The sequence below is a fragment of the Nicotiana tabacum genome, chromosome 8 (genome assembly GCF_000715075.1).
Source record: "Nicotiana tabacum cultivar K326 chromosome 8, ASM71507v2, whole genome shotgun sequence".
Lineage (NCBI taxonomy): Eukaryota > Viridiplantae > Streptophyta > Magnoliopsida > Solanales > Solanaceae > Nicotiana > Nicotiana tabacum.
In genome coordinates this window covers 210,660,036-210,679,200 of record NC_134087.1, presented here as the reverse complement: position 1 = coordinate 210,679,200, position 19,165 = coordinate 210,660,036, and the positions used below count along the sequence as shown (strand labels likewise).

The following is a 19,165-nucleotide window of genomic DNA, read 5'->3' as shown; positions in this document are numbered from 1 at the left end:
CTACGAGACGACAAGTGGCTATGAAATTTATTCAAAGATTGGATGAGGAGGCGGGAGAGGGCACAAGTCTGGTGCCACCTGCTAATGTAGATCAACATGAGCCACAGAATGAGGCTAATTCTCAGGCTTCCGGGGCAGCACCCCCACCACCCCCGGAAGGGCGTAGAGGAGCTAACATACCTCTAGTCCCTCTCGCAGTTATTCCTGATTAGGACCTAGACATGCGGAGTGTTGTACAATTGTTGACTCGAATAGTGGCCTTTCAGGCCCAACACCAGACCCTCGGTATTGCTGATAGGTCCGTGAGTGCAAGAGTTCGGGACTTTATCAACTTGGATCCTCCAGTATTTACAGGGGTTGATCTTAATGCTGACCCACAGGATTTTCTGGATCTTATGCAACAGACCTTACAAATTATACATGCCACGGATATTGAGTCAGTGGAGTTTACTTTTTATAAACTACGTGATGTTGCTGTGACATGGTATGAGACTTGGAATCAGACTCGGGGGCCTAATGTGCCACCAGTGACATGGAAGGTGCATTTTTACAGCAATATTTGCCAATTGAGCTTCGAAGAGCCCGACGAGATAGGTTCTTACACTTAGAACAGGGTAATATGAGTGTTCGGGAATATAGCATGTAGTTCAACTCTTTGTCTAGGTATGCTCCTACGATTGTTGCTGATATGAGTGATCGGGTACACCAGTTTGTTAGTGGTTTGGGGGCACATTTGATAAATGAGTGCACTACAGCTTCTCTAAACCAAGGAATGGATATTGCTCGTATTCTCAAGCATATGCACAGGGTCTAGAGAATCGCAAGAGGAAACAACGAGCCAATCGAGAGCATGATAGAGGTCAGCAGAAGAGGGCGCGGTTCGCAGGTAACACATGAGAGTTTCGAGGTGGATTTAGGCCACATTTTCCCCGGCGTCAATCTTATCTAGTAGCCAGTGCGCCGCCACAGTTTCAGGGATAGCGACATGATCGGACCACTTATTCTGGTCCAGGTCAGAGTTCTCGTATCCCAGGTCCACAGTTTAGAGGCGAGTTCAGTCAGATGAGGCCTTAGTTTCCTAGATGTGATCGATGTGGCCGAAATCATTTTGGACCATGTCGCCAGGGTTCTGATGCATGTTATGGATGTGGATAGCCATGTCATATTATGAAACATTGTCCGATGACAGGTGGAGGGGGTATGGCTCAGCCGACGGCATCTGCATGGGCTTCTTCTTCTTCTTCGGTACGTCCTCCTAGGCAGAGTATGCAGACATCAGCTGGCAGGGGTAGGGGAAGATTTGGCGCCTCTGGTCCAAGAGGTCAGCAGAATCGCATATATGCTTTATCGAGTCGTCAGGATTTAGAGTTATCTCCGGACGTGGTTACAGGTATACTATCCGTCTTTTCTATCGATATGTATGCCTTGATAGATCCTGGTTCTACATTGTCGTATATCTCCCCCTTAGTTGCTAGTAAATGGGATAGAGAGCCTGAATTGTTGCAAAAGTCCTTTGAGGTATCTACGCCAATGGGTGAGTCTGTTGTAGTTAGACGGGTATATCGAAGTTGTGACGTGAAGATTCATGACCGCCATACGTTAGCTGATTTGCATGAGCTAGAAATGGTTGATTTTGATATCATTATGGGTATGGATTGGTTGGCTTCTTGTTATGCCAATGTAGATTGCTGGACAAAGATTGTTCGTTTTAATTTTCCAGGTGAGCCTATTATTGAATGGAAAGGTGATGCTGCAGCGCCTAAGGGAAAGTTTATTTCTTACCTTAAAGCTCGAAGAATGATTTTGAAAGGGTACATCTATCATTTGGTACGAGTGCATGATATGGAGGTGAAATCTCCAACTCTTCAATCGGTTCCCGTCGTGAATGAATTTCCCGATGTATTTCCTGATGAACTTCCTGGTCTTCCTCCAGAAAGAGAAATCGACTTTGCTATTGATATGTTTCCATATACTCAGCCAATATCTATTCCTCCATACAGAATGGCTCCTGCTGAATTAAAAGAATTGAAAGCCCAGTTGAAGGATCTTCTGAATAAAGGCTTTATCAGGCCCAGCACATCTCCCTGGGGTGCACCAGTGTTGTTTGTTCGTAAGAAGGATGGTTCGTTAAGAATGTGTATTGACTATCGTCAGCTCAACAAAGTGACAATCAAGAACAAGTACCCCTTACCCAGAATTGATGATTTATTTGATCAGTTGCAAGGTGCCAAATATTTCTCAAAGATTGACCTTCGATCCGGCTATCACCAGTTGCGAGTTAAGGAGAGAGATATTCGAAAACGGATTTCCGGACTAGATATGGCCATTATGAATTGCTTGTGATGTCTTTCGGTCTTACTAATGCACCAGCAGCTTTCATGAATTTAATGAATCGGGTTTTCAAGCCATTTCTAGATATATTTGTAATTGTTTTCATTGATGATATTCTGGTATATTCTCGATCAGAAACAGAACATGAGGATCATTTGCGTGTGGTGTTACAGACTTTGAAAAATCAGAAATTATATGCTAAATTCTCCAAATGTGAATTTTGGTTGAATTAAGTGGCTTTCTTTGGGCATATCGTTTCCGATAAAGGTATTAAGGTAGATGGTCAGAAAATTAAAGCAATACAAAATTGGCCTAGACCCACAACTCCTACAGAAGTTCGTAGTTTCTTGGGCTTAGCTGGTTATTATCGGAGATTTGTTGAGAACTTCTCTTCTATTGCTGCTCCCATGACAAAATTGACACACAAAGCCGTTAAGTTCCAATGGTCTGATGCATGTGAAAGGAGCTTTCATGAGTTGAAGAAACGCTTAACATCAGCACCTGTTCTAGCACTTCCGGAAGGATCTGAAGGTTATGTGGTATGTTATGATGCATCCAGGGTGGGATTGGGATGTGTTCTAATGCAGCATGGAAAAGTTATTGCATATGCTTCGAGGCAGTTGCGGAAGCACGAATACAATTATCCGACTCACGATATTGATTTAGCAGTCATTATATTTGCCTTGAAAATATGGCGTCATTATCTTTATGGTGTTGAAAATATGGCGTCATTATCTTGAAAATACAATTATCAGATCACAAAAGTTTACAATATATATTTAAGCAGAAAGACTTGAACTTAAGACAAAGGAGATGGCTTGAATTGCTGAAGGACTATGATGTGGATATTTTGTACCATCCGGGCAAAGCGAATGTGGTAGCTGATGCGTTGAGTCACAAATCCATGGGCAACTTGAAGCATGTAGAAGTTGGGAAATTAGAAATGACTAAAGAGATATATCGATTGGCTAACCTGAGTGTGCGACTACATGATACAGGTGACCAGGGTATAGTAGTCCAAAATATTGTGGGGTCGTCACTGGTAGATGAGGTAGAAATACGTCAATTTGAGGATCCGGAGCTAGTCAAGATTAAAGAGAGCATCCCTTTTTAGAAGAAGCAGTTGTTCAAACAATCTAATAATGGAATTCTAAAATATAAAGGCCGATGGTGTGTACCTAATGTTGGGGAGCTTCGTAAGCAAATTATGACAGAGATCCACCAGTCTCGGTACTCAGTTCATCCTGGTTCAACCAAAATGTATCATGATCTTCGTCAGCTATACTGGTGGAACGGCATGAAGAAAGATATAGCCACATTTGTGGCTCAGTGTCCCAACTGCCAGCAGGTTAAAACTGAATACCAGAAACCTGGAGGGCTACTTCAAAATATTGAGATTCCAGCTTGGAAATGGGAATCGATTAATATGGATTTCATTACAAGATTGCCCAATTCTCGCCGTAAGTTCAATTCTATTTGGGTCATTGTGGATAGGCTAACAAAATCAGCTCACTTTCTCCCAGGTAGGACCACCTATTCAGCTGAAGACTATGCGAGCCTGTATATCAAGGAAATAGTTCGGCTACATGGAGTTCCGTTTTCTATTATATCTGACAGAGGTGCCCAATTTACAGCTAATTTTTGGAGGTCTTTTCAAGAAAGTTTGGGTACTCTTGTTAACCTTAGTACAGCATTTCATCCGCAGACCGACGGACAAGCCGAACGCACTATTCAGACACTCGAAGATATGTTGCGAGCTTGTGTCTTAGACTTCAAGGGAAGTTGGGAAGATCATTTACCGCTTATTGAGTTTGCCTACAATAACAGTTATCACGCCGGTATTCAGATGGCACCCTATGAGGCACTATATGGGAGGAAATGCAGATCTGATATTGGCTGGTTTGATATTGGCGAGACAAAGTTTCTAGGACCCGAATTGGTACAACAAGCTGTAGAAAAGGTAAAGTTGATCTAGGAAAGGTTGCGTACAGCTCAAAGTCGACAAATCATATTCAGATAACCGACGTCGAGACTTGGAATTTGTTGTGGGAGACTGGGTATTCTTAAAAGTGTCACCTATGAAGGGTGTAATGAGATTTGGCAAGAAGGGAAAACTCAGCCCTAGATATGTCGGGCCATATTAGATTGTTCAGAGAATTGGGCGAGTAGCCTACAAACTTGACTTGCCACCAGAATTAGACGCAATCCATCCGGTATTTCACGTTTCCATGCTTCGCAAATTCTTAGGTGATCCTTCTTGCATCAGCCCTATTGAGGATATTCAAGTCACCGAGAACTTGTCATATGAAGAAATACTTGTTGCCATTCTTGACCGTCAAATCCGTAAGCTACAGACTAAAGAGGTAGCCTCAGTAAAAGTACTTTGGAGGAGCAATAATGTAGAGGATTTGACATGGGAGGCCGAGGAGGACATGAAGTCCAGATACCCTCATTTATTTGAGTCTTCAGGTGATATGTTTGAGACAAATATGGCAGGTGTTGCACAGATATCAACCAGTGACAACTGAGGTAATTAAGTTACGGCTAACCTTCTTATTATCATTATTGTATAAGTAAATGGTCGTGTGAGGCCAAGTTGATGTTATTATGATGATGTGTAGCCCTGTGTGGCCTTAGATATGTATGTTTGGGCTGATGACAGGTTTTGGGTAGTCCTATTTATAGGGGAAACTCTAGCTAAATTTTAAAAAAAAATATCAGAAGTTAGGTTAACCGTTAACATTCGAGGACGAATGTTCTTAAGGAGGGGAGAATGTTACTCCTTGTGTATTCGGCGTTATCATGTTGTAAATGGGATAATTCTATAGGAAGATAATTTCTATGAGATATTTAAATGATGCGATAGTTATACGTTAAGATTGGAAGTCATTTGAGTTGTGATTAAAAATTCGACAAAGATCGCCGCAAGTTACGGGTTTAAATTTCACTGGAATTTGGATAAAATGTTGATGAGCTTTTCTCTCAATATGCTGGGTGTTATGGTGTGTTCTATCTACCGAATCGAAGGTCTATGAGTCTAGTTTCCAACGCAATAAACCGTTCGTTAATATGACTTCGGAGTAGAGAGATATTAATATTTTCGTACAGGGGTGCACACTGTTACGGGAACAGTGTGCTTAGTCGGGTTTAGTTAAAATTTCTTTATTTAAGTCAATTTTTAAAACAGAACCCCTGCGTTTTATCCTCTCCAAAACAGAACCTAACACCTAGGGATTTCCTCTCAAACTCTTCCCATCTATCTAGCCAATGATAACAACAATTTAGTCATCCTCAAGATGGAGAACACCATGGTAACTTCGGAATCGTGAATTCTTCGGTGTTTCACTTTTCATAGCAAGACTCCGCCTTGAAGAAATTTCGAATTTTGAGTAATTCTTCACATAAGGTATGATTTAACTTCCTCTTTGATCTTTGTAAACTTCTACCATAAGAATTCCTAAGAAATAGTTGAAACATCTATAGAAATGTTCTTGATTTTTTAAAGAAACCTCTCTTAATATGGCTTGATTGTTGGGGTAGTTCTATATGGTTTTATTGTGTTGTTTGGATCTGTGAAGACATGGATGGAATCCTGTCGATGAGGAGATGTAGTAAAGTAAAATTTGGTGGTGTGTTGGGGGGAAATTAATCTACAAAAGAGTCTACAAATTCATGGCCACAAGTTGTTCGTGTAAATGTCTAAATGAAGAATTATATAAGATATGAGCTTGAATTTGATATTGAATATTTCGTATTATGTAGGAAATCATTCCCAAGGCTTTCGAGGTCTCAGAAAGAGTATATAACTCCATCGACAAGGTATGTAGAGCTTTCGCTATACTTTTCGGCATGACTAGAATTCGAATAAACGTTTATCGAATTGTCTCGTCGGATTCGAGTTATTTCACCTTCAACTTATAAAGATGCTTAGATCTGATCCTTTCTCATAGATTGCTTACTCTAGAGAATATCTATGAATTCTCGGATTTCCTTGTTCCTTGCTTAAAAAGAACTAGAGCCTTTTTACTCGTTCTCCTTTCGACGTTCATATAAATCATGAATAAGTAACACTTACTTCAAAGGTATTCATAATACATAACTCTCATGTTCTTAGTACTTATTGGCTCGTAGTAAAAAAATTAAATATTTTAGCAACAACCATGATAGTCGAGGAATAATGATGGTCGGCCACTTTGACTCTTCTTAGAATACATCTTTTAAGGTTAGTTTTGCATTGCACTTATATAATTCACGATTTAATACATGTATGTATTTACTTTCATTACCGAGCCGCACTATAGACGGCCGGGTATGACACCTATTGAGTAACCACAGATCAATTGGGATTACCGAGCTTTACGTGGCCGGGTACGATTCTACCGAGCCTTTATTATGGCCGGGTATGTTATGGATATTATAGCCCCACAGAGGGATTTATTATTATATAATGTGATATATTATAAGTAGCGATAGTGAATGACGATTTCACGAGCATACATTTATATTCATGTTGAATTTTAGTTTCCTACCGAGGCTAGTTTCAGAATTCAAATTGTCTTTATATCTCTTCTCTTGTTAATTACATTTTTTATGTTACACTTGTCGCCCTACATATTCAGTACATATTTCGTACTGACACATTTTTATGCGTTGTGTTCATGCCCACAGGTTCGGATAGACAGAGTGGCGTGCCTTCTCAGTAGGACCCCCAGGATCAGCGTTGGGTTTCGCACTCCACTTCTTCGGAGTTGCTGACTTTGAGTCCATAGGTACTATTACAGATGTATATGTGTGGTTTTGGGCATGTCGGGGGCTTTGTCCCGCCCTGTTGAGATTGTCTTACACTCTTAGAGGCTTGCAGACTAGCGGTCATTGTATATATATATTTTTCGTATGGCCCTATCGGCCTTCTAGATAGTTGTTATACTGTTGTTGCAGCCTTGTTGGCCTAGGTCATATATATATGTCGTGTTGGGCTCTTTATATTTCAGATCATATCTCATTGTTGGTTCGCTCGGGCCTTCGGGCATCGGGTGCTAGCCACACCTCCCAAGGCTGGGGTGTGACAAGAATTCGGGTATAGGTCAGGGGGTACTTATGCATATTCCCTATTGCATATAAGCTGATGAAATGATAGTATTACTGCAATCATAAAAAATGGACAGGAGGAAGCAACGAAAAAAAGGCAACCCGGTGTACTAAGCTCCCGCTATGCACCCTGAGAAGGGTCGGACTACAAGTGTCTATTGTATGCAGCCTTACCCTGAAGTTCTGCAAGAGGTTATTTCCACGGCTCGAACTCATGATCTCCTGGTCACATGGCAACTTTGCCAGTTACGCCAAGGCTCCCCTTATCGGAAGGAAGCAACTAATCTTGAAAATGTTTTTGCAGAAGAGTAGAAACCTGAGTAATACTCATTTATATAATACTCATTTATATCCTTATAACTTACTAGTAGTTATGTGCATGACCTAGAATTTGTCACTTCCAAACTCGAGCTAAAGATTCTTTCCTACAGTTCCACCAAAAAATGATGGCAAATACCATAAACTAACCAAGAAAATTGAGGGTTTTCCTCTGAAGACCAACCATATTGTCCTATAATAATTGATGTTGGCTACATTATAAAACCAAATACTCAGTATTCTCTAATGTTAGCTACACTATAAAACCAAATACTCAGTATTCTCTAATGTTGGCTACATTATAAAACCAAATAAGCAGTATGATTAGTCATCAACAAACCACTGCAGATCAAGTTACAAGAAAATAATCAGTACAGATCTCTCAGTTAAACTATGGTACAACATATTGGTAATTTCGAGTTTTTGTTTGTCGCCACCTAGTTATTTCTATGGTGATCAGGACACCTAAATTAATTAAAGCAATGTAATAAAGTATAACTCCGTCAATTAGTCTATTTAACCTAAAGATTCTAAGTGTTCAAGTAATCTAAAGAGAAAGTTTTAAAAGCACCCTTTAAGATCCATATTAAATGGTTAAGCGATCGAACTAAAAAATTAATTAAGGCTAAATATTGAGTGTTGAAATAGAGTAAAGTGATTGATTAAATTAATTAAAATAATAACTTTCATTTGTGAAATCAAATGGTCGAAGTCTTGAAAAGGGACAATTTGAAGGATTTCAAATGATAGAGGTGCAGAATTGGTTTTTTCAAAAGAAAGTTGTCTTACCAAAAAATGAGTTAAGGCCAAAATGCTTTCATCTTTGCCACACAAATGGATTAAGGATCCAAGTTTAAATCAAATGTGATTTGTCTAAGACTCAAAATGTCAAATTATTATTTAAAGTCACGCTCTCTTCTAACGTATCTAAAGAAATTAGAAGCCATCTCAGAAAATGTTCAAATAAAGTTATTGCTATTTGGGATGAGTTTGTGTAAAATTTCAAGTGGAGAAAAAAGGGGCAACAAGGGGAGTTGAACTTTACAAAGGAAGAATATATAGTGGATCAATATGGAAAGAATCAGGTTAACAGGAGTGGTCCCTACACTAAAAGAGGCAGCTCGGTGCACTAAGCTCTCGCTATGCACGTATCCTGGAAAAGGCCATACTGCATAGGATCTGTTGTACGCAACCTGACCATGCATTTTGTACAAGAGTATGTTTTCAGAGCTTGAATCCATGACTTCCTGGTCACATGGCGGAAACTTGTTACCATTGCGCCAAGGTGGATGTAAGTGGCTCCTACACTGTGAAGAAAAGAATAATCATAGTGAAGTGGAATAACTCAAACTACACCTCTAGGATCAAGATTACTACTAGTGTAAATTGCACTGTTGCAGATATGGATGTTCATAGCTAACATGCTTTGTCCAAGATGGCTTGTACTTTTGTATCCCAATATCTAACCATGGTTTCATAACTCCATCATAATGAATCACTGCCGCCTGCTCAATTTCAGCTTGTGCGACGCCAGAGTCATGCCCCAATCCGAGGAGATGCCATTGCCTATCTAGAGGATGTGTGTGTTTGTAAAAAGTCATCCAACCAATTGGCAAACTACCAGCTTTCAGTAATTGTCTCTTACTTCCCTGCATCAACATAACGACATAAACTAAATGTTTTTAGCAATGACGATAAAAGGAAAAGAGTATATAATAAAACAGCAATTTGCAAACAGCAGGATATAGATCTATTACCAGCTCCAAGTAATCGTGATATCGTGCAGTTAGGTTTCGTTTCCTCCACTCTTGTAGATCAAATATATTCATCCCGAATGCCCATGTGCATGTATTTGCATTAAAACCATTTGCCACCAAGGGGTCTGTGAAATTGATGAACATATCCATTCGGCGGAATGAAGGCTCACCTTCACGACAAGTCTCCACTGCACCGTTCACTTTACCTTTAATGTTGATGTCCCAAAGTCTGGTTAAATCCTTTTGCACAACCACGTCATGGTCGAGGAACACAATCTTGTCCAGGGAATGAAAAATATCAGGCAGATAAAAGCGCAAGTGGTTCAATGCAGAAGCGTATCTTGGATCAAGGCCCTTTTGCTTCTTCATATCCTCGTTGTATTTGGTTGGTAACCATTCAAAACTATCTATGCTCTGAATTTGAATTGTAGCTTTGCCGGGAGGATTCATCAAGAACCACATTGTCATGGCTGGCAGGTTAACAGAATCAGTCACTATATGAAAGACGATTCTCTCTGGATCCTGCAAGTACATAAACATTTACCTTCAAATTTTCTCCGCTTATCCTATCCTTATTGCATTAATTAGCTGTTGAAAGGATAGTACTACTGCAATCATAAAAATGGGCAGAGGCAAGCAACTGATCATGAAAATGTTTTTGCAGAAGTGAAGACTGATGCCTGAGTAATACTCATTTATATCCTTATAACTTAGTAGTATTTATGTGCATGACCTAGAATTTGTCACCTCCAAACTTGGGGCAAAAATTCTTTCCTACAGTTCGACCAAAAAATGATGACAAACACTGTAAAGTGTAAACTAACCCAAGAAAATGAGGTGTTTCCTCTGAAGGCCATCCATATCGTACTATAATTAATGTTGCTATATTATATAAAGGGAAAAGGGAAAAATTGAAGGAAAGACGAAAAGCACATGAAGGAATAAGGGATTTTAAAAGAAAGGTGATGAGGAGAAAAAGAAAAAAGAAAAAATGGAGCAGCATACCTTAGCAGTTGAAACAGTTGAATTGACAACCACAGAACATGCCAAAACATTGTCTGAGAAGACAGCAAAGTGATAGAAATCTGGATTCTGGAATTTATGTTGGTTAGGAAGCTCCCGCTCCTCAGGCTGCAGGGCAAAATATTCAGTGGTCAAACGCATGGAAAGGCAATGAAGGCCTTTCGGAGCAGTTCTTGCAGCAAGCTGTACAAGGAAGGAAGTTTGATGCCTTTGTGATCGAAGCTGTTCTTCAGCATTATACATCATGGCACGAAGTGTCTTCACCATAGCTGAGCAATCAGGGTACATTCTGCTCGCTTTCAGCAGCGTCGAGTCCATGGCTTTCATCTTCTGTGTTGCCCTGGAAAGCTAGCTACTCTTAGATTATACATACAACATATTAACTACTCGCTCTGTCCCAATTTGTTTGATGCATCTCGTATTTCAAAAGCCAAACTTCTTAATTTTGACCGTCAATTCAAATATAAAATCTTTAATTTTTTTGAAATAAAACTTACATATTTGGAAACTACATCGAAAGTACTATAAGTCACAATAATTAATAATTAAAATATTTAAAAGATATGAAAAAAATCATGGTCAAAGAAAACCTGTTTGACTCTCGAAATCCGAAATGCATCAAACAAATTGGATGGAGGGAGTATTAAAGAACAGTATTTGTTGCCTATTTTAAACAATTGTCAGTAAGGTCAACCAATATATTTCAAATATCCTGAGTCAATATCAAGTAAATATTCTTGTCTATTACGAGACAATAGCTTGACTGACTTATACCCCACTTCTACTCTAAATAAATTATCCTCTGCTAAGATTAGAGCAGTCTCAGTTAGTACAGATCATAGCACGACAAAGCCACTACTCAAACCAAACAGATTTTATGCTGCTGATTAGAAATTGACAGATCAAATGAGCCAGGTTCTATAAACTGCATTGATTAAGCTTTATATTTAACAAATGAAGGAGCACGTCGTAGCCTGTTCAGTGGATATTGTGGGGGCAAGAAAAATGATCTCACCTCCTTGACAAACGAGAATCTTTTGTAACATCACCCATAGCTCGTTCTAGCTCTTTAATTCGTAGCTTTAACTCTTTCACAAAATGAGAGTTGCTACCTGGCGGGGCAAAACTCAAGTATACTTTGGCCCTAATCACCTGATCTTTCATCTCTTTTACCTTCTCATCTAATGACCTCCGCGAATGGGCCTGTACACCCTGACTTTGTTGAACCCCTTTTGGTCTGGACTTCTCCTGCCATAACCCTAACAGAAATCAGCGGACTGCAAACTCACAATAAGAGTGTAGTTGCTATGAACAAAATAAGAAAAAAAAACATTAGAGTTGCACACGACCAAGTGAAGTGCACCCAGATGGAGATATCTATCAGAAAAGAGAGGAAAGGAAGGTTCGGACTACCAAATCTAACATTTTAGCTAGCGTTTGGATATAGATTTAGTTGAAACTTGAAAAAAATAATTTTTGAATTAGTTTTGAAAAATAATTTTTGGAAGTTTAAATTATGTTTGAACATGCATTTTATTTGAAAAAAATTTGAAGTTTTGTGAGTGGGAGAACAAGTTTCACCCAAAATCTACCCTAAACTAGATTTTGGGAACTTGAAAAATAATTTCAGAAATTTTTCAAAAATAGATCATTAATCTATGGACAAACAATGTTTTCAAAAAAGATTTGAAAAAAACGTTGCCAAAATGTATGGCCAAACGGGGCCTTAATGTTTTCAATGAATTTTGACAAAGTGAAAGTGGAAATGGCATCCTCAATTCTTCTCGTGAACTTTCATTGAAGCCCTAAATTGACATGCTCTCTATTTCCTACCTCATGCACGTCTAATATCAAACATTTCTACTCAACTGAAGTTAGAAAATGCGATTCTAGATATAGCAAAAGCAAATATGTGGATACTTCTTTTTCTCTCTACACATCAACATGATCATCACAATTAAAGCAACAGCTTGACAATTCAAAATGGATACAATGGCAAACATTTTTATGTATAACTAACTCCTAACTTTTCCAACATTACATAACTAAATGTGAACATTTTCCAGTCTATGCAGCCAAATTAGAAGTTACAGTAAGTCTAATACTCGCAATTCTGGCGACAACCAACATGAAGGGCGTTCTTGTTAAGTACTAAGTGATGAAAGTTATAATTTCTCGCGAGATAGGAAATTATAGCCTCCTCTATCTTCAGCTATAACACGCAATAGATTGCTAAACAGAAAAATACCTTTTCTCTTGATGAGGACACTTTTTGCTCAGATAGATTTTGTTGATTTTTTTCTTCGCCACCATATGTGGTTCCTGTAATTGAGAGTATAGTTAAATGCTGCACAGAAATGAAGGAAAAAAGGGATAAAGGCATTTAAAGTTAAAATTCTCTGCTTTGTCAAGCCTATCGTTCTCACCTGAACTGACTGTAGAGCTATGCTCTCCATCTCTGTACACAACCAATGTTGGTTCTTTTAGGCCTACAACTTCTTCCTAAAGAAACAACGTACAAAGATTTACAAGCATCAGTAGTGATCACGGTTAGACTTTCACACAGAGTAAGTAGGCTTTATCAAAACTTTTTATTACCAGTTTAACTGCACTATTTGCTTGAGCCTCTATTCTATGCTTCTGAAGAGTAGAATTCAAGTGCCCAAAAAAATAAAACAAATCAGTCAGATATTTGTTTCTCTATTTAGTATGATAACATTAATAAGACAATTATGCAAAAAGAAAAGCAAGAAAATAGTTGAAGAAATGTAGATTCCTCCTTCGCTTCGATCCTGTTTGCTTATCCACAGGAGCAGGACAACAAAGGAAGAGAAAACATTATCTATTTCAGCTTTATCTTTCCATTAGATGGTGCCAAATATGCATAACTGAACTTAACTATACAAAAGTTTATGTTCTTTTTCTTTCCATTATATGGTGCCTAAGATTGTTTGTTTCTATTCATCCTCTCGAGCCGAGGGTTTTTCGGAAACAGTTTCTCTACCTCCCTGGGGTAGGTAAGGTCTGCGTACACACTACCCTCCCCAGACCAGGAATGGTGTCACGTCCTTAGTCTTAAAATAAGTACACGTGCGGCACTTGACAACTCGCTCACGATCTTGCACACCCTGCTCACGTTCTTGCTATGCCAAGTCAGCCTTACTACACTCAAGATCGCTAAGAAATGTTAGAACACATGAGAATTGCCAAAGGAAGTTTTTGTATTATAGAGAACTTGATTGTTTTGCTTGGTTCCTGAATTACAAATGAATGCCCCTATTTATACTAATCACCTAGGGGCTAATATGTAAATAATAATTGTTCTACAAGTCCTTCCATATTTACAACTAAGTCCCTTCTCTAGAATATTCTACACATTTAGATTCTTCTAAGGACTTTCCTAACAATTCTATAGGGTTCTAGGGTCTTCCTAAGAAAACCTCTATATTTCTCTAGAACCTTCTTACAAGTGCATAAATATCTAAAACATTTCCAAGGAAATTCTGCATAGTTCTAGAATATTCCACCAAGATCTTTTTCCTAACTTATATAACCCTTCCATATGACAAAAATATATGCCAAGTGGCACCTACGTGGCATAATGATGTGGTGGGTCATGACACTCTCCCCCACCCAATTTTGTGCCGCCCTCGGCACAAAGCATCGACACGTACGCGCGCACATCGCCTTGGCATCATCGAAAATCTTTGTACATTAGCCATGATACCCTATGAAGTGGTTCTCCTTCCCATTTCACAAGGTATTGACTACCTTTCTTCTTATGTCGTTTGTACTTTGGACAACTAGCAATGATGGCCTCCATCCTCCGCCCATCGGATGCCCCTCCTTGCTCTTGACCTGAATCTTCCCATGACTCAACCAAGTGTAGCAGCTTCTCAAGCATCGAGTCCATGCTTCCACTCCCTATTTGGCTGCCCTCCATGGTCCATCCTTACTGGCAAACTTGAACCCTCTGCTTGGTGCATCGTCTGAGTCTGATAGCATGCCATCACTTTATAACTCGCCATCCTCTTCAACTATGTCCGTCCAACTTTTCTTGCTGCCACCATGCTCCATTTGCATCGTGCCAAGATAGGATTTGGAATCCCCTACTTTCGGCTTAGATTCCAAGCGCATCCCTCCAATACAGGTGATTCCCCCTGTGTCATCCTTATGTGCTTGAGCAAAGTTCCCTATCATTGCTGCAAGCTTCCCCAACTCTGAGCATTCACTTGCCCGATGTGATCATTCAAAGAAATAGCACCCTCTTTTAGGCACGTACTCCCTACCATTTTCCGGCCCCTTGCCGTTTCTTTTGGACCCCTGTCCGTTATGGGATGGCCCCTTGCCATTACCCTTGTATACCTCGGCTATGCATTTCCCGTTGTCCTCATCATGATCTCCCCCATCCCTCTCGGCGTTGCCTTCTTTGGACTTGGCAGGCTCCATCTTGAAGTCAACAAGTGACTAGGCTACTCCGATGGCCCCATTCACGTTGGCTATTTGATGTCTTCTTAACTTATGCTTTGTCCAATTTTGCAACCTATCCATGAAGTAGAAGAGGAAATCTTCCTCGGACAATGACGAGATTTGCAGCATTAAGGTAGTGAACTCGCGTACATACTCCCGAATTGTGGCCTCTGTCGGAGCTCCCTTAGCTTCCGCCAGTCTGCCACCTCGCGTGCAGCCCGTGCACCACCATACTGCTTTCGCTTAGGGACCTTCGAGTTGATCCCTTCTGCAAGTACCAAGCCCTTGGTAATTCCGGCCATGGTTCCCTACAAAACTTCCTTCTAGCAATCTCTTGTATTCTTTCTAACATTCCTTAGTCATAACCTTTGCTCTAATACCACGTTGTCACATCCTTAGTCTTAAACTAAGCGAACGTGCGGCACTTGACAACTCGCTCACGATCTTGCACACCCTGCTCACGTTCTTGCTATGCCAAGTCAGCCTTACTACACTCAAGATTGCTAAGAAATGTTATAACACGTGAGAATTGCCAAAGGAAGCTTTTGTATTATAGAGAACTTGATTGTTTTGCTTGGTTCCTGAATTACAAATGAATGCCCCTTATTTATAATAATCACCTAGGGGCTAATATGTAAATAATAATTGTTCTACAAGTCCTTCCATATTTACAACTAAGTCTCTTCTCTAGAATATTCTACACATCTAAATTCTTCTAAGGACTTTCCTAACAATTCTATAGGGTTATAAGGTCTTCCTAAGAAAACCTCTATATTTCTCTAGAACCTTCCTACAAGTGCATAAATATCTAGAACATTTCCAAGGAAATTCTGCATAGTTCTAGAATATTCCACCAAGATCTTTTTCCTAACTTATGTAACCCTTCCATATGGCAAAAATATATGCCAAGTGGCACCTACGTGGCATAATAATGTGGTGGGTCATGACACTAAGATGCATAACTGAGCTTAAGTATACAAAGGCTTATGCTTTTTTCTTTAATTCCATTATATGGTGCCAAAGATGCATAACTCAACTTAATTATACAAAAGCTTATGCTTTTTCTTTCTTTATAAGTTGCTAAAGCTAATCTTTTTTAATTACAAAAGAATAAACAAGAACAACATTAGTCAACAAATCACAAGTGGCAACAACATAAAACATATGGAACTAAAGAAAACTAAACTTACAAGAATTGATAAGTCTTCAACAAAATCTCTTGATACTGCACAAAAAATGAAAATAAACACAACTCAGATTAAACTGAAACCTCAAAAAATCCAAAAGTTAACAATAAGAAGTCAAAATATATACCATCAGAGTTGAGGTTTTTGAGCCTAAAAGAAAGCAGAAAAATAGGAGTCAACACTGATATAGCAAGCAAAGAGAGGATAGAAATCCTCGTACATCGTCGAAATCTCCTCATCAAAGCATATAAGTATGAAACAGAAGCCAAAAGGGTATTGGATTATTAATCAAAATATGTAAAACGACTCAGTTTTTATAAGGATAAAAATTGAGTCTTTATATAGAGAAAATGAAAAAAAAAATGTAGTAGTGTGAACTGTGAAATAGCCTCATCAAAGCATAAATATGAACCAGAAGGCAAAAGGGTATATGATCATTCAACAAAATATGCCAAAAAATCAGATAAAAATTGAGTCTTTATATATAGAAAGTGAGCAAAAAATTGAGTCTTGATTGAAAGTGAACAAAAAAATTGAGCCTTCAGAAAGTTAACAAGAAAAATTGAAACAGAAGGCAAAAGGGTATTTGATAATTAAACAAAATATGCCAAAAAACCAGATTATAAGTATAAAAATTGAGTCTTGATATATAGAAAGTGAGCAAAAAAACAGAGTCTTGATAGAAAGTGAGAGGAAAAAATTGAAACAGAAGGCAAAAGGGTATTGTAAAATTAAACAAGATAAGCAAAAAGATACAGATTATAAGGCAAAAACTTGAGTCTTGATATAAAGTGAACACAGAAAAAATGGAGTAGTGGGGTTTTTCATGTTTATTTGATTTGTCTGTTTTGGGGGTCAAAAGGATCTATGAATGTAATTAATGATTTAAAAATTGGATTTTTATTAAAAAGAGAAGCGATGAAAACGGAGAAAGATGTGGTGCCATGTTCGTGAGTTCAAAGAAAGGAATGAAATTTAGGAGGGAGAAGGAATGAGTAATTACAGCTTTTCTTAAAATAGAATATAGAAGAAAGTACACTTGGATTTATATAGTCTTTGGACACCCCACCCCCCAACTCCCCCCACCCCCACTCCTTCAGTCACCCACACAAGAGAACGATCTTTTACTGTACTTTTTTCCCAATGAACAGAATGATTTCTACTTTTGGTGACCAAATATGTGGGCTGTAAATTCCCATTTACTTGTACAACAACGACCCAGTGAATTCATACTGTCATGGGCTGCTTTCCAGACACGCCCCATGACCCCTTGGCCGCGCCCCATGGCGGCCTAGCAAGCCTCACAATGCCTAGCGCCATGGTCGGCCCCGTGGTCTTGGCTGCGCCAAGTGACAAGCGCGCATGCGCCTCTGTCGCCCCACCGATGCCTCTCGCCAGCGCCCAAGGCTGGCCAATGACAACAGCGCCGCGCGCCCTGACAATGTCGCGCGCGCAGATCCCGATGCCTCGCCAGCGCCCAGCTGCAGGCCCATTCCAGCAGCGCCTCGCGCACAGATCCTGATGCCAAGCACCAGCGCCCAGCCTCAGGCCAGCACATCAAGTGTCGCGCGCGCCCACAGCAACGCGCGCGCAGACCCTGACCCGCAAGACAAAGTTGCTGCCATCGGACTTAGTTTTACCTTGTAATAATCTAAGTCCTTTTCATTGTAATCATAGGCTAGTTTACACCATTTTCATTTCAGTGTGCTTCTACAGCTTTATTAGGACTAGTCTTGTAATGTTGGTTTATTTTTTTTAAGCATTATTAAGGGGGACCAAACAATCAAACATTTTCAAGCAAGCATTTTCTGGTGTCTCTCCCCCTCGACACCGCATCATTGTAATCATCATTTTCAGTCATCAATAAAATCATCATCATCATTCAAAACTCAATTCTCTCTCAGCTTCCGCAATTGCTTATGACATGGGTTTTCCCGCACGACACTGACAATCTAGTCTAGCGTGCGGAGGGGACCTCATTGGCGGACAACAACCGCACTAACATCGGTTGCTTAGCCTTACGTTGCCCTTCCAAAGAACATCAGGAAGGCGCCGCGTAACAATACAAATGAGGTCTAGAAGAGTAGAGTATACATAGACTTTATCCCTATTCCGGAGAGTAGAGAGGCTGTTTCCAAAAGACTCTGTTCAAAAAGACAAAAAAAAATAGTAATATATTAGTACCATCAACAGAACCATTAGAATAATAGCAACACTATAAACCAAAAAATAGATGAAAAATAATAATAAAAACCAATGAATAAGGCCCCGTACTATGAAAAATGGAAGAATAGTGTGGATACAATAATAATCGCTAGCAGCCTGGGATAAAACCTTATCAGACCAGCCTTCCACCCGGAACGAAGTAGAAAAATGCTCAGCTACCTCCTAACCTATCACCCTAATGCCCGACCTCCACATCTTCCTATCAAGGGTCATGTCCTCGGAAATGTGAAGCCACGTCATGTTATGCCTGATCATCTCTTCCCAATATTTCTTAGGCCGACATCTCCCTCTCCTCAAACCCGCCAAAGCCAATCGCTCAAACCTCCTGACCGAGGCATTTGGGCTTCTCCTTCGCAAGTGTCCGAACCATCTAAGTCTTGTTTCTCGCATTTTGTCATCCACGAGGGCCACACCCACCTTCTCCCGAATATCTTTATTCCTAATCTTATACATCCTAGTGTGCCCGCACATCCACCTCAACATCATCTGCTACTTTTATCTTCTGGATATGTGAGTTCTTAACTGCCAACACTCTGCCCTATACAATATGGCCGGTTTGACCACCGCTCTATAAAACTTACCTTTGAGTATCGGTGGCACTTTCTTGTCACACAGGACTCCAGATGTTAACCTCTATTTTATCCATCCAACCCTTATACGGTATGTAGCATCCTCGTCGATCTCCCCATTCCCTTGGATAGCCGACCCAAGGTACTTGAAACTGCCTCTCTTGGGGATGACATGTGATCCAAGCATCACGTCCAA

The 19,165-nt window shown here is 39.7% G+C and overlaps 2 protein-coding genes and 1 long non-coding RNA gene across 3 annotated transcripts; 2 read left to right on the top strand and 1 right to left on the bottom strand.

Annotated features, from left to right (window-relative positions):
- Nucleotides 1–221: 221 nt before the first annotated feature.
- LOC142163527 (uncharacterized) lies at nucleotides 222–4,859 on the top strand. Its single transcript, XM_075220828.1, has 9 exons — nucleotides 222–539; nucleotides 647–700; nucleotides 808–886; nucleotides 1,190–1,534; nucleotides 1,721–2,102; nucleotides 2,795–2,870; nucleotides 3,119–3,338; nucleotides 3,495–3,854; nucleotides 4,579–4,859. Exons 1-9 carry the CDS (start codon nucleotides 222–224, stop codon nucleotides 4,857–4,859), a joined length of 2,115 nt encoding a protein of 704 aa, XP_075076929.1.
- Nucleotides 4,860–5,525: 666 nt separating this feature from the next.
- On the top strand, nucleotides 5,526–7,314 carry LOC142162620 (uncharacterized). The gene is made up of 3 exons (XR_012693844.1): nucleotides 5,526–5,737; nucleotides 6,094–6,150; nucleotides 7,000–7,314. It is a non-coding gene; the product is annotated as an uncharacterized LOC142162620 (long non-coding RNA).
- A 1,399-nt stretch (nucleotides 7,315–8,713) lies between these two features.
- On the bottom strand, nucleotides 8,714–17,192 carry LOC107781612 (putative galacturonosyltransferase 6). The gene is made up of 9 exons (XM_016602348.2): nucleotides 16,302–17,192; nucleotides 16,178–16,212; nucleotides 13,116–13,157; nucleotides 12,944–13,019; nucleotides 12,766–12,839; nucleotides 11,533–11,765; nucleotides 10,500–10,857; nucleotides 9,495–10,016; nucleotides 8,714–9,386 (listed from the first exon to the last, which is right to left on the bottom strand). Exons 1-9 carry the CDS (start codon nucleotides 16,411–16,413, stop codon nucleotides 9,114–9,116), a joined length of 1,725 nt encoding a protein of 574 aa, XP_016457834.1. The 5' UTR covers nucleotides 16,414–17,192; the 3' UTR covers nucleotides 8,714–9,113.
- Between the last annotated feature and the right edge of the window lie 1,973 nt (nucleotides 17,193–19,165).

Bases quoted from the DNA above. Each gene is read 5' to 3' on its own strand.
- LOC142163527 (XM_075220828.1), top strand. From the start codon at position 222: ATGCGGAGTGTTGTACAATTGTTGACTCGAATAGTGGCCTTTCAGGCC. The intron at 887-1,189 runs GTAACACATGAG...GTCCGATGACAG, and splicing joins GAAGAGGGCGCGGTTCGCAG to GTGGAGGGGGTATGGCTCAG. The intron at 2,871-3,118 runs GTATGTTATGAT...ATATTTAAGCAG, and splicing joins AAGGATCTGAAGGTTATGTG to AAAGACTTGAACTTAAGACA.
- LOC107781612 (XM_016602348.2), bottom strand. From the start codon at position 16,413: ATGAGGAGATTTCGACGATGTACGAGGATTTCTATCCTCTCTTTGCTT. The intron at 16,213-16,301 runs GTATATATTTTG...TTTTTTGTGCAG, and splicing joins CAAAAACCTCAACTCTGATG to TATCAAGAGATTTTGTTGAA. The intron at 13,158-16,177 runs GTAAGTTTAGTT...TCTACTCTTCAG, and splicing joins TTGAAGACTTATCAATTCTT to AAGCATAGAATAGAGGCTCA.